This window comes from Lepidochelys kempii, chromosome 10 (genome assembly GCF_965140285.1).
Source record: "Lepidochelys kempii isolate rLepKem1 chromosome 10, rLepKem1.hap1, whole genome shotgun sequence".
Classification (NCBI taxonomy): domain Eukaryota; kingdom Metazoa; phylum Chordata; order Testudines; family Cheloniidae; genus Lepidochelys; species Lepidochelys kempii.
Genome location: NC_136389.1, coordinates 8,211,351 through 8,225,473, shown reverse-complemented (window position 1 = coordinate 8,225,473; position 14,123 = coordinate 8,211,351). Strand labels below are relative to the sequence as shown.

At 49.2% G+C, this 14,123-nt stretch overlaps 1 protein-coding gene across 8 annotated transcripts in view; it reads left to right on the top strand.

Annotated features, from left to right (window-relative positions):
• The window catches only part of MPRIP (myosin phosphatase Rho interacting protein), a 172,267-nt gene that overhangs the window by 127,429 nt on the left and 30,715 nt on the right, over positions 1 to 14,123 (top strand). For all 8 annotated transcript variants that reach the window (XM_073361865.1, XM_073361861.1, XM_073361864.1 and 5 more), the window contains 6 exons: positions 2,045 to 2,101; positions 5,032 to 5,100; positions 5,671 to 5,760; positions 6,305 to 6,414; positions 11,279 to 11,870; positions 12,848 to 12,964. In XM_073361865.1, the coding sequence (XP_073217966.1) occupies positions 2,045 to 2,101; positions 5,032 to 5,100; positions 5,671 to 5,760; positions 6,305 to 6,414; positions 11,279 to 11,870; positions 12,848 to 12,964 (1,035 nt within the window). The remainder of the gene's footprint in view (positions 1 to 2,044; positions 2,102 to 5,031; positions 5,101 to 5,670; positions 5,761 to 6,304; positions 6,415 to 11,278; positions 11,871 to 12,847; positions 12,965 to 14,123) is intronic.

Sequence of the window (14,123 nt, the reverse complement as noted above, 5' to 3'; positions counted from 1 at the left end):
AAGGATAAGGTAGGCCTGGGCTTTCTGATTGTGCCAGCAGACTCCAGGGTTTGGTACCTAAGAGCTAATGGGGCGGGGGGGAGAGCAGGGCCCTTAGAACCTGGCTTGCTTTGGAGAAAAATCTCCTTCCCCGTCACACCAGTGAAAGCTGCGAAGTCCATGGATGTCGCTCCCCAAGTCTCGAAGGATGAAAAGCTCGTGTGCAACGCCTGGAGTTGAGCAGTAATATGGCACCCTGGTATGCACAAGGAAGGCAACACTCTGCCTCTCCCTGCCTCCCGGGGGCATATCGGGGACCACAGCTGGCACCACTTCGGTGTGAAACAATGGAGAAACCCAACACGATGTTCTGGATAAATAGGCTGGTCTCCATGTCGGCGGCATCTTCTCTCCCCTCATCCCCCCAGTCATCTTCCTGCTCCAGTAGCATAGACTAACTATATGGGGTCTGGCCAGCGTGAAGCAAAAGCTGGATCTTGGGTGATGGGAGGGGGTGGAAGTGGAACTTCTTGAGCAGGTTTCTGCTGGCTGTGTGTGGCTGCTGTCGGGGAAACTTGCACTTTGCTGAACTTCGCCCTTGCCCGCAATCTCTGCCTACTCAGCCAGCGCAAGGACCAGCATAGATACCGCCGCAACCTTCTTTTTACACTTTAGTGGCAAAAGTCCAAAGAATCCTTGAGCAGGAGGCACCTGGCTCCTGCTCTTCTAGCCACGGGGCTGTTTTCTTGCTTATGGGAACTTTAGAATTATAGAAGATTAGGGTTGGCAGAGACCTCAGGAGTTCATCTAGTCCAATGCCCTGCTCAAAGCAGGACCAACCCCAACTAAATCATCCCAGCCAGGGCTTTGTCAAGCCGGGCCTTAAAAACTTTATCTGATTGGATTGCCAAACCTGAAACTGAAGCCTGATTGGACCGCGCTAGCTGGTCAGTGTCTGCGATGATGCTGAGCTTTGCACAACTAGTCTCCATTTGGAGACCTCCCATCTGCTTGCTTTCCCCTGGAGAGCTGATGAATTTCCATCTGTCTCACATCTGATTCCCACCCTCTCCTGGCCAGTTTCCTTGGCTTATTTTTTTGCTCTCTGTTTTGATGACTCCTCCCTGCCCAGGCACTGCTGCACTCAGTCTTGTACGCTTTGGGTGCCTTGGAGGAGGAAGTAGGACAGCTGTGCAGTCACCATTAAAACACCTGGCTAGTCAGTGGCTCCTTGTGCTGCTGTATGTCTGAGGAATTGGGGAACAGAGAATAACTTCTCCAGCCAGCAAGCTTGGGAACTTGACAGCTTTTCCTTACCTCTCTTCTTACTAGCTGTTCTTTGTTATGAAGGGGACTCTAAGAAATGGCAGCAGGGCACGTGGGTTCCCCTGCAAAATACCTTCTGCATGACCGTGGCTGCCCAGGTGATACCTAATCTCTGAAACACCAAGGCCTTGTTTGCAGCAGCCTCTTTCATCTTGTCTAGACAGGCTGGGTTAAAAAGCCAGCAGCCTTGCCTACCCCAGCGTTCCCACTGTTGCTCCCTCTGGACCTCCCCAGCCTGGGGGGAATCCAAGTCGCCGTGGGGCAGGCGGGGAGAATCCCCCATATCTCTCCAGCGTCCGCGGGCGGGGGCATCCCCCGGAGCTCCCTAGTCCCTGTGGGTTAAAGGGACCCCCCAGAGCAGGTAGCAGGGGAACCCTTGCAGCTCCCCGGCCTGGGGAAGAATCCCCCCGCATCTCCCCAGCCGCAGCAGCTCCCACCCAGTGGGCAGGGGCCACAGTTCCCAGCCACAGCAGGGCAGGGTGCTGGACACTCCTCCCTCCCCATTTTGTCATAGACATTTTTAGTAAAAGTCAGGGACAGGTCACGGCTTTTGTGAATTTTTGTTTATTACATGTGACCTGTCCCTGACTTTTACTAAAAATGTCCATGACAAAATCATAGCCTTAATTATATTGTATAAACCATTGCTGAGGGATTTCTCCATGGTAGAGTTGGAAGCCAGCACTTCATCTGAATCCTCGAAAAGATCTAAATGTCTCCTTCTTTCCTCTCTTTGCAGCCTGACCTGCTGAACTTCAAGAAGGGATGGCTGACGAAGCAATACGAGGATGGACAGGTAAGTCTAGTGGGACGTGCTCTTTCTCAGCCACCATCTTGGATGCTGTGGTCAGTCAGCATTTGTATGTAACCAGGCATTTGCCCACCTGTAACATGGCCTCCTTGGAGAGAGGACTGTCCCTTTTCCCTGTGGCCTGGCACAGTGCAGTTGTCTGTCTGCGTTTGTGCACATGGCGCTGTGGCTACACCCAGAATCCAAATAAATGGCCAAGGGGTGCAGCTGTGTGGCTGCTCATTTGTGAGCAGGACAGATTCTTCGTTAAAGATGAACTCAAAAGGCTTTCCACCCTGTCCAGCCCCTGGGACAGGACTCAAGATTTCCCCCCGTCAGAGCTGGTGCATTTTCAGCTTCCTACCTTGCCGTAGAACTATGAGGGCCTGAACTCCTGATCTGAACAGGTTAATAAGGGAAAAGGTATGGGTGTGTGTGTGTGGGGGGGTGTGTGAGTGAGAGAGAGACACACACACATTTCAGGCTCCTAAGATGATTCGTGTGCAGTGCTCAGCATTTATATAGCGCTTTCCACCTTCCCACAGTAACAAACTTGTACCGCCCCTGCAAGGTAGATCTGTATTTGCCCTGTTTTATACCTGGGGGGAGGCATCTTGGCAGAGCAGTGTGCAGGGAGAAGTCGGTCAAATCTACAGCCTGGCACAGGCCAGGCAGCCATTGCTAGGTGAGCTCTACCTATCTCCCCACCATCACCACATAAGCAGGGCCTACTTGGGGCAGGAATGGCTGGCATTCTGCATTGCAGAGGATTCAGGCCCCTGCATCTGAATGTCATTCAACAGGTTTCTAGGGAGTTGAGGTCAGCGGGGGTTGCACCATTGGTTCTCTTGGCCTCATCTCCCTTGTGGTCACAGCCACCTCTTCAGAATCACTAATCAGGTGCAGAACATGCGCCCTCAGAATCATGGGAACAATGAGAGAGAGAGCAATTAGATTAAATCAGAATGTCTCCATTAAGGCACTAATGGAAGCACCAGCTTCCCACCTTCCTCTCCTTCCATCCCTCAGGGGTTGTGGTTAAGTGCTCAGCTCCCACAGCCTTAAAGGCTGGCAGATGATACTGGGTTGTGACTGAGCTCATGTTACTATTTATAAATAATCCCCTCCCTTGATTTTCCCTCTGTCTTCCCCCTGCCCCCACTCCCTCCCCAGCCGGGGAGGCTGGGGGAGTGATGTGGACTGTGTAAGCTGGGGCTAGGGTACAGATTCTGAAGCTTGGGGAATTGGTGGGGAGTCCATCCTCTCCTCAAAGTGCCGCTGCCATCAGGAAAACGACGGACTGTAAAAATGATGTCAAGTTTGTTCATTGCTTTTCTGCACATCCAGTGCATTCAGTTTAGCAGTGCTCTCCTGCCTGCCACCATTGCATCTCAGTCTGCTGCGTGAAGATCCAAGCTCTGCCCTTTCTATTAATCCCCAGCACTACAGACTGGAATCATAATTTAGTCAGCTCTTTTTTTTTTTTTTTTTTGGGCGGGGAGGGAGACTACAAATCGAGCTATGAGATCCAGGTTTGGCTGGGTTCAGTTCTCATCAGAAAATGTCTCTTTCCATGCAAACAGGGCTGGAAATACTAGTGCATGTAACTGAAAGGCAACACTTACAAGGGAAAGCATAGAACTGTTTGATCTGGTTCTCTTAGATGGGGGAACTGGACTCTCTCTGGCAGCAAGTCAAGGAAATTAATATGGTTATTAAACCCTGATTTTTAGCTACAACACTTCGAATGAAGTGCTAGGATGCGAGTTCTGAAAGAAATGCCTTTCTGTATCCATCTTTTGTCTCTTGTCTCATGGATCATTGGTCTGACCCAGTATGGCCATTTTTATGTTACTCTTAGAAGCTGGGACTGATTGAAAGGGGGTGGACCACTTGATAAATTACCCTGTTCTGTTCATTCCCTCTGGGGCACCTGGCATTGGCCACTGTCAGAAGACAGGATGCTGGGCTAGATGGACCATTGGTCTGACCCAGTGTGGCTGTTCTCATGTTCTTATGTAAAGTGTAAGCTCTTTGGAGCTGTCCATTTGTTCAAGCTTTGTGAAGTAGCTAATGCAGTGGGGCCCATGGTTCATGACTAGGGCTCCTAAGCAGTACAGTAATATAAATAATAATAGCAGTACGTTACTTTAAATGGACAAAAACAAGGGGCAAATATTTGGAAATTATTGTGAGTTTTTTGCTCTTAACACAATAGAGGTAATGTGAAGGACCCTTGCAAACACAGTGGGGAGGGATCCAAATAACTGTGATACTAACTACATGCAAAATGCAAGGTCTAGCTACATTGCTGCTCTCAAGGATTGTGGTGGCCTCTGAAACAGACAGGGAGTGCCACTAGAGGGGTCACTTACAACCTAGTTAAGGGAAAACCACCCAATTCCTATCTGCTTCAGAAATAAACAGGAATGTTATCTGTCCAAATTCATAAATCATGAAGAACACGTCCTTCTGAGCCTAAGAATGCAGTCATTAAACATGGTGTCTTGTCAGTAAACTGCAAAGGAAGGACTCTGAAGGTCCAAGGAATGCAACATATTTGTGATGACTTTTCTGGTCATGGCCACGTGTTATCATTGAGTGATGGTGGAGCCTTTGCAGCTCAAACTGTTGTTGGCTCAACAAACATCGCCACTCAGACAGGAGAGGATCCTATAGGTGGAAGCCATGTTCTTGACTCACCTCAGCAGCCCTCTCCCTCTCATTGATTTTTCTACTGGCTTTCAGCTGTGAGAGGTTGAGTGTCCCACCAGAGCACAGAGCGGGTCATTGCAGTCTGCCCAGCTGTTTATACAACAGAGGGGGGTGGTCAACGGTTCTACCTTTACCTTAGTGAGCTGTGAGGTGATACTGCAGCCGCCCCAGGCGTGGGAAAGGAACAGCTTGTTAAAGGGTCTGCCTTGTTTGTTTCCTAGTGGAAGAAACACTGGTTTGTGCTGACGGATCAGAGCCTGAGATACTACAGGGATTCCGTGGCAGAGGAGGTAGGTGTCTCTTTCCTCAGAGTTTAAACCCTATTCATTGCAGACTCTGGTAAGTCCTAAATGACTTCAGCATTGCTCCTACAATTCTCCATATGAACACAGCTGTGTCCTGGGTGGGAGTTCAGGTTCCTGTTTGGATTTGTGTTTGTGCCTCGCAAGTGAGCTAGAAGAGCAGAAAGCCTGGGGGTGCATTTGAAGTTAATTGGATGCTTCCAGCAACAAGAGCATCCCCAGCAGTGCACATTCTCAAGCTCCCAGTCCTCAGGGATTCAATGAGAGGCAGAGCTTGGTGCAACCCCAGATCAAAGCCACGTCTCTTCCTGAACAGGAGATTGATCACTCTTTATCCCAACTCTGCAGGCCCTTTGATGGCGTGGAGCATCCATGTTAATATGTCTATATGGGCTCTACTATGTGTCTTGCCGTAAGTCCTTGATGCTGAGAACGAGACTGCTGACCTTGTGGTGAAGTTTCCTAAGTGGCTTCTTGTTAGATGTTGCTTTTGAACATGGGTGCGCACACTTTTAGTGTGCAACGATCCCTACAGTTTTCCTCTCTCTCGTTCCCCAGGCAGCTGATTTGGATGGAGAAATTGATTTGTCTACATGCTATGATGTCACCGAATATCCAGTTCAGCGGAACTATGGCTTCCAGATCCATGTAAGAATGCTTTGGGGAACGGGAACACTGCTATGGGGAGCAGTTGTAGAGAGGTTGGCAGACGCTTCCTTATCCCAACAGACTCTGTGGTCCATCTCCAGCAGTCACCAATGCTGGATGGATCAGAGGGAAATGAAACCACTCTTATAACACATCACTGTGGATACTATCCGATGGGAAGGGAAATGTCTTCCTGACTCCCCTCACATGGTGACCAGCTTGTGCCTTGAAGCATGTGATTGGTTAGTCATTGGTTCATGTTTTGATCAATAGTTGCTGGTAAGAAATGGGGGTGGGAGAAAGGAGTGGATTTAATGGTTCTCTCCCAAATACCCAATGAAAATGTTCTTAAGAACTTGAGTGATACACATTTGGCAAACTCAGGGCTTGTCTACACGGTACCACACTATGACCTAGATTTCTAGTCTCTGCACTGAGGGATGAAGAGTGAGGCTGGGGAGTGAGTCCTGGCAACCCCTTGAAGGGAAGGAAAGTGCTGCCCAATAGAATCAGCCATGTTGACCTGCTCCTCCTCTTTGCCTAGACTAAAGAAGGGGAATTCACCCTGTCTGCCATGACCTCTGGGATTCGACGAAACTGGATCCAGACAATCATGAAGCACGTTCGCCCCACAGCTGCTCCAGATGTGACCAGGTAAAGAACTAGGAAAAGAACAATGCCCATCTCTCCCATTTTACCCATTCCCCTCTATCCTCTCACTTGCTGTCCAGAAATACCCACCCCCTTTCTGACTCTTTCTGGTCCCTCCCACTCAATGTTCTGGCTATTCCCATTCTCTGGGCTTAGGCTGGACACCGTTTGCTCTCCTGCTGTTTATGCAGTGGCACAAGATGCATAGAACCGAAGTTCCTCCTGTTTTGCACACCGATGTGCAACCATCTGCAGAAGGGAGCGTTCCTCCAGCTTGCATCTGCTAAAGATCATTTGCACACCCACCTGCCTCACCTAGAGGCACGCACCTGTATTCATGGTCACTCTTAGATGTGTGTGCAACCCCTGGTTTGGGGTTGGTTATATTGGGTTTCCCATTTCCTCTTTTCAGCAAGATCAGCCTGTCACCTCAGCAAATGCCAATTTTTAAATTAAAAGCTGAATTTGCTTGAACCCAATTTTAGTCTGTGCTCAGTGAGAAGCATTTCTTCTCTGACCTTTTAGATAGCTGCAACAACTTCTTCCCCTTCATGTAAGATACAGGATGGCCTTCGTCCAATTGGAAAGCTTTCCGTACAAGAGGAAGGCACTCACAAATTTCATATAATACCTGCTGTCAGACCTTGCAGCTGTGGGTAAAGTGGGCTTTACTTTCTCTCAACTAAAAATTATCGTAGTTCGGCACTGCATCAAGCCACACACATCCTGATCCCTGGGTTCATTCACTACACAACAGCCAGCCAGGAAGATGCACCCACACAATTAACCCCTTTTCTCTTATGCATACTCAACTGGCAGCAAGTGAATTTGTGCCTGATTCCCCCAGCATCAGTGGAAGAGTTGTCTCCACCCAGTGCTGTCTATCCAGAGATGTTCCATGATCTCTTTCCCCTCTCCCACTCAAATACCCCCTCACCCCTGACAGGGCTGGCTGGTGGATCTCTCATGGCTCTCTGGGAATCCTCCTCTTTCCTCACTCCTGCATATGTTTGATTTCCATGCATTCCCAGGAAAAACTTCTCTTTGAAACTATCGGTGCTGAAGCCCAGGTTGGAAAACTGTGTTCTCTCCTGTATTAACATTCTGTGGTTTGTATCTCTTGTGAGTCACTGCATGCTCCCCGTTTTCTGCACTCCAGATAGAAAGTCCTGAAGTTTTCATTCATTTTTAAAATTAAAATGAGAGAGAAGGGAAGAAGCAACCTGGTCTTGATGCTTGATTTCCACACAATGGTATCTTCCGATGTGCGTAGTTACGAAGATGGACAAGACCAAGTAAATTAGAGGGGACAGTTAAACCTCTAAGGATTTGTGTAAATTCCTGTTTTGTCAAGTTAGCAAAAATAAATCTAGGTCAATTGCAATAGTTTTAATTTAGCTTATTTCAGAATTTTTGTGCAATGAGCGAGTTTGGTCAGTGATGTGGATTGGAACTATTTGAGCATGTGCCTCCGCAACTAAGCTGGAACTACCAAATGTAGAGAGAACCATTGCCCTGTAAATATGATCTCCGGATCCCAGGAGTGCACTTAACGTCCTCGTGTATGCGCCCATGCACTGGGTGCCCCCCAGTTCTCAACGTTCTCAAATGGTTGGGAGGCGGGAGTTCTGTGAGGCTGAGACCCAGAGCACAGGAGGTTTGCAGGGCTAAGGGCTTGCAAGTGCTTTACCCTGCAGTGCTAGTAGTGATGATCTATATCCCACTTCGGGGTGTCAAGGGGTCGGAGCAGTTTAGTCTTCATGGTCAGTTCAGCATATGGTAAATCTGCTGAAAGGGGCCCCAAGGTGACCATCTGGGATGGTGGTTTTGCTGATGTCAGCATCTCTCCACTAGGGGCTGGATTGATCCACCCAAATTCACTTTAATTCCCTTTTAACATCTGTTTGTTTGCCCTGTGTTATGTCTCCTGAAATTCATTAAGTCAAATATACGTGTTTTAAACTACAGTATAATTAATATTTGCATTGTGGTAACACCTATGAGCCTCAGTCATGGGCCAGGACCCCATTGTGCTGGGACCGGTATAAAACCAGAACAAAAAGATGGTCCCTGCACCAAAGAGCTCACAGTCTAACTGCAAACACTTTAGTTGGGTCAGAATAATCACCACCGGAAAAATAAAGTAACAACAATGAAAGTGCTCAGCACAGCAAGTGGGTCCTTCTTTACCTGCTAAATCCATCCACCTCCTACTTGGGCTCAGTCTCCAAGCCAGCTCTAGCTGCAATTGCCTGCCAATTTCGTACCATTTTTGAACTCTTCCACACCCTGTTCCTGACCTAAAAGGAGCAGTAACCAGACATTCCCCACAGCTATTAAAAAGCACCCTCCACCCCACCCTCTTGGCCAGTGATTGCCTTTCCAGAGCAAATGAGGGCTGAGGTAACTCATTTGAGCAGAAGGAGAAAAATGGGTTGGAGGTGGGAAATAGTCTAGTATTAATGGCAATGTGTGGGCTGTTGGGCACATCCAAGACTTCCTTTTCATCTTCTAGGTCAGTGTCACTGCATCCTCCTCAGTTTGTTTCTAAATGCTATTCATATGACGTGACATGTAATCTGTGCCCCTCTGAAGTGTGCAGAGGGGAAGCAAGTCGGTAACAGATATGACAACAGGGCATTCTTGACTCATTTTGAGAAGTCTGGGGTCAGAGCTGTATCATTTCAGTCTTCCGACAATGGCTCGGAGTCCAGGGATTCTCTTTGCTCTCAACCTCCGGTCTGTTTTAAGACAATGTCTCTTTACTATTAACTTGTGTAAAATGCTGTTTTAACCAGTTAACCAGATTGACTTCCTGGCTGTACGTTTGCTTTGGAGACATCTAGCCTCAAGCATGAGGGTCGAAAGTACCTCTGAACGCAAATAGTGCAGTTTCATCATGGTGCAGTATGGAAGTTTCTTTTGTTAGCTGCAGTGGACAGTACTGAAGAGTGTCTCTCCAGGCTGGTTTTCAAAGACAAACCTGAAACTTCAAGAATTTCTTAAAACTAAGCCCACCTGAGCCTGTAGTTTCATTGTGGGTGAAAGTGCATCGGAAGATACTAGCATAGGAACCAGGCAGAGTCATTCCCTTGCGTTGCATTCTTTGGAAATGTGCATATACGGGTTTTGGTGGGGCACAGGTAGGGAGGAACCTTTTTGTTGTAAATGCTCCAAGGAAATCCTCTGCTGTTATACCCACTCTAAAGGGTGGCAGTCTTCATGCATGTAACTTCAGTGTTAGGATACCGCTGTAATTTTAGTTGGCTGCAGTGAACGCCCCATATGAGGGCTTTATGGCTCTTCACTGCATCTTCATAGGAAGCTAAGTAGCTTGACACATCAAAGCTTGCTGAACACAAATGTACTTAGCTAAGGACAAATGTGGGGGTGCTGTCCCTTTAAGGGGCAAGATCCGGGCAGAGGAAGGAGGGGCTGGTCAAGCTGAAGGTGAATTCAACAGCACGGGTGCAATTACTGGGAAATGGCACTACCGGAGGCTCTGTTACCAGCAGGGTTTTGAGTGATGCCTCCCGGACCATCCGGGCCAGAATTATCCTGTGGGAATCACATTCCATGGAGTTGGCTTATTGCCATTTTATTTGTTTTAATTCTAATCTGCATGCACAAGGCTGGCATGTATGCATTTCTATTGAATAATCCAGGACTTTATTATAGGTTGTCCGTAGAAGCTTGGACATACGTTTCCTTTCCCTACTAACTTTACCCTTTCCTGCTTGACAAGTATACATCTCCCCCATCCCACTCCCCTCTAACTCGGCACTAGAGGGCCATTGCTTCCTTTGATTTACTTTCTTGTTTGAGCATTCGGCATCATCAGTGACCTTTGCAGTAGCATGCACAGCTCTTGTGCTGCTGCTGGCCCAGCGGGGGAAGCATAAGAGCACATGGTCTCAGAGTCCAGGACTACAGTGTTGATCACAATTCTAGGGGGCAGTGTTTTCAGTCCAGAAAGTGGCATGGAGAAGTTCTTGGGTGAGCCTTTGCCAAGCTCAGAAAAACCTGAAAGGTGTTACCAAAGCCCTCCCAGATGGTCATGTGCTTCTCTGTGCTTCCTCTTCTGTCACTGCTGAATCTCCACCTCCTTCTCCATGCCTTTCTGAAGCTACATCCCAGAATCACTGTGATGGTGACCAGTTGCAATATTGCAATGAACACATGCCTGTGGCTCATTAAATGAATTGGGTGGAAGGATCATGATGGTTAGAAAGAGGGCTTCACGGAGGGATGGGGTGAGGACTGGATGGTTCCGAAGGGATGTACTGTTCAAAGTCTGCCCGTGGGGTTAATGATTATAAAGTTAGCACTTGAGGGCTGCTGTTTGGCCTCCGTCCTGTTCCTAGTGGACAAGTGCCCACATCCCAGTACTGCCATTGGCCACTTTGTTGGCGGCCTCAGCAGAGGCCAAGTCCCGAGTGAGCAGCGTAGAGAGAACTCTTGTTGCTAGCAGGGTGTGTTTGAAGGGGGAGTGGGCCTCCCAAGCCAACGCTGCGGCACAATGGCGAGGGGACAGTGTGGGGAAGTTTGCACTGTTACCCTATGCTGCCCCACTCTGTTGAGAAACTAAAGGGCTTTGCGTCCTCGGGCTGCCAGCTGGCACCTTCCATCAGCACTAAATTCATACACAGAGTTCAAGGGAAAAGGAGAGCAGTAGCTCCTGGCCAAAGTCCAGATACTATGAGGAGCTTCAATGATGGTGGGAGAGGGATGCCCAGGAACACACATGGCATTTCAATGGGCTTCGGTCATCTCCCTGTGGCAGTAGCTCCTTTGGCATAAGTGCAATCATGGGCTGCATCTCTGTAGTGGGCTGAGGGATGTTTTCTTTCCTCCTCTGTCGTAACAGCTCCTTGCCAGAAGAGAAAAGCAAAACCAGCTCTTCTTTTGAGACTTGTCCAAAGCCAAGTGAGAAGCAGGACTCGGACCAAGCTGAGGTGGATCCTGAGCAGAAACGGAGCCGTGCCCGGGAGCGCAGGAGAGAGGGGCGCTCCAAAACCTTTGACTGGGCCGAGTTCCGCCCCATTCAGCAAGCCTTGGCGCAGGAGAGAGCCCTCGCTGCAGAGTCCTCGAAGAGCGGCTCCACGGCCTTCCCCAGGGAACCCAGCGCTCCGGACGCAGACCCCGGGGAGCTGGAACGGGAGCGGGCTCGGCGGAGAGAGGAGAGACGCAAGCGCTTTGAGATGATCGATGCTGTTGATGGGGCAGGCCCAGATGACATGTTGAGGATGGAAGTGGACAGGATCCCAGGCCTGCCCATCGCAGGGGAGGCGAAGCCACAGAATGTCCATGTGGAGATCGAGCAGCGATGGCACCAGGTGGAGACGACCCCACTACGTGAGGAGAAGCAAATCCCCATCATGCCCCTGCACCTGGCCCAACCAGATGACCGAGACGACGGGATCCACAAGCAGCAGCTAACCTCACTGCTGGAGAAGGAGGTAAAATGAGAGGAGGAGGGAGCAAGTCAGGGCTTTGGCTCCAAGGGGCTGCTTGAGCTGCCTCAGCCTGTGTGGTGATGGGCCTTCACGTTACACCAAAATGGGTAGCAGCTGGACAGTTCAGTCACAGGCTGAATTTATTGCTGCATTAAGAGCAAAGGGGATAAGTGGACACTATAGGGCCCCTTTGGGGAAATACAGGGACCAGGCCCATGACCTGGCATTTCCCATTTTCTTCCGATTTGATTGGCTCTTCCCTACTTCTACATCTCCTGGAAGGACAATTATTGCAATGGGGGTCCTTTGGCATCTTTTTCTAGTCAAGTCAGGCCAGAGGCTGTAGTGGTTGTTTATTAACAAGCCTTCCACTGTGATCTGAGCAGGATCTGAGCCCAGTTCAAGTATATTAATGCTGTCTGAAATCAGGCTTCAACTTCTGAACCTATAATTGTGAGTGTGATTTTGTGTGTGCATGTGCGCACAACAGCTCTGCCGACCTGCACACCTTGTAAGTGTGCAAAGCTGGTTCTGCTTGTCTGTCGCGCACAATGAGCAATCTCATGTTGTTGGAAACCAGAAAGAAAGTTGATGCCATAAATGAGCTAGGAAAGGAGGGGTAGGAAGCTCAACTTGCTTGGAAGAGGCCCAAGTCTGGCATAACATGGGTTGGTTGCTGCAGGTCAGAATGAAGGTGCATTAGCAGAACTGTGGTTGGGGGAAGGAGAGCTTGCCTGGGTTATGCCTGGCTCCTGCCAGTGCTGTTAGTCCTTCATTTCAGCGAACTTCAAAAATTAAACAAATTCATAACGTTGGGGTTTTCTGTGTTTGGTCTGAGAGGGGGGGTGTTGTCAAATTAAATAAAGCCCAAATCTCAGCAGGAAGAGAGGAGATGGCTCCATGCTAAATGCTTTTGAACCACTTCCTTCCGTGCTTCTTCAACCACCCCTTTGGGTTCTGTCTTTGTCCATTTCCAACAGTTGGAGCAGAGCCAGAAGGAGGCATCAGACCTCCTCGAGCAGAACCGGGTCCTGCAGGGCCAGCTGAAGGTGGCACTGGGCCGGGAGCAGAGTGCCAGGGAAGGCTACGTGTTGCAGGTAGGAGAGTGAGAGAGGGAGAAATCTCCATCTTTCGCTGCAACTGCAAACCTGTTGGGCTTCAGTCCAGGGTGCTCATGAGTGCATCCAGCGTGGAGCAGAAATGTGCAAACCCTATTGTGCCCCAAGAGACTTTGGCCCCTCTTAAATGCTGCCATCATCCTTTCCCGGCTTCATAAAGAGCATTTCTTTTATAATTCCTTTACTGTTCCAATGGTCTGGGTTCTGGTGGAGAGGAACTCGTCCCCCTAGGGCATTCATATCTGTGTAGAGACAGAAGATATGATGGCCAGCAAGGTTTCACTAAAAGAAAATGAGCCCCAGAGGCATAGTGGAAACAACCTTTACAAAGTTCACTTTGATATCAGTGTCGATGCGTGCACACACCCCCATCTCGTGTCCTGTGCATTCAGGGCTGTGAATTCTGCTCTGGCCACCTGACCTTTCTTATGGACTTCTGTGGTGGCTTTTGGCTGTATTAAAGGCTGGTGGCTCTGAAAGGCCTGGAATTGTGCTTTGGGGTGGTTAAGAAAGGAGAGAGGAGCAGCTACTCTCTTCCTCTCCACTCTTTTATAGGCTCTTAGATATAGCAAAGAAGACTCCTGCTGTGCCCCAAAAGGAGGGGCAAAGCTTATGGAGCTGCAGCAGGCTGGCTCAGCAAGAATTTCTTCTTGTTCTCTGGTCTAGGTAGCATTTCAGCTGCTGACTTTTACATGGTCAAACCTGCTGTGGAACAAGGTGGCTAGTGGCTGTGCTAGGGGCAGGAGGGGTGGAGGAGCTGGGTTTGGCATCCAAGGCTATGCCCACTTCCTGGGCTAGAAGCACTGGGGAGGTAGCATGCTTAGCCCAAGGGAGGCAAGAAGCACCATGTGTGCTCAGTCAGTCACCCCGCTGGAGGAGGAAGATTGATCTGTTAGTATTTGTATGGTGGGACGGCCCAGAGGCCCCAGTCAGGATCCAAGGTCCCCCATGCTGTATGAACATATAGGAAGATACAGTCCCTGCCCCAGGAGCTTACAATCCAAGCAGTGTTTGTCCGAGAGGATGGAGTCACAGTCTGGGATTTCTGAGGAGGGAGGAATTCCCTAGGTTCTGAAATGAGAGCGGAGATTCTTCCAAGAGGAAACAAAATGGGCCTAGCAAAGTAGCCAGCTATGCT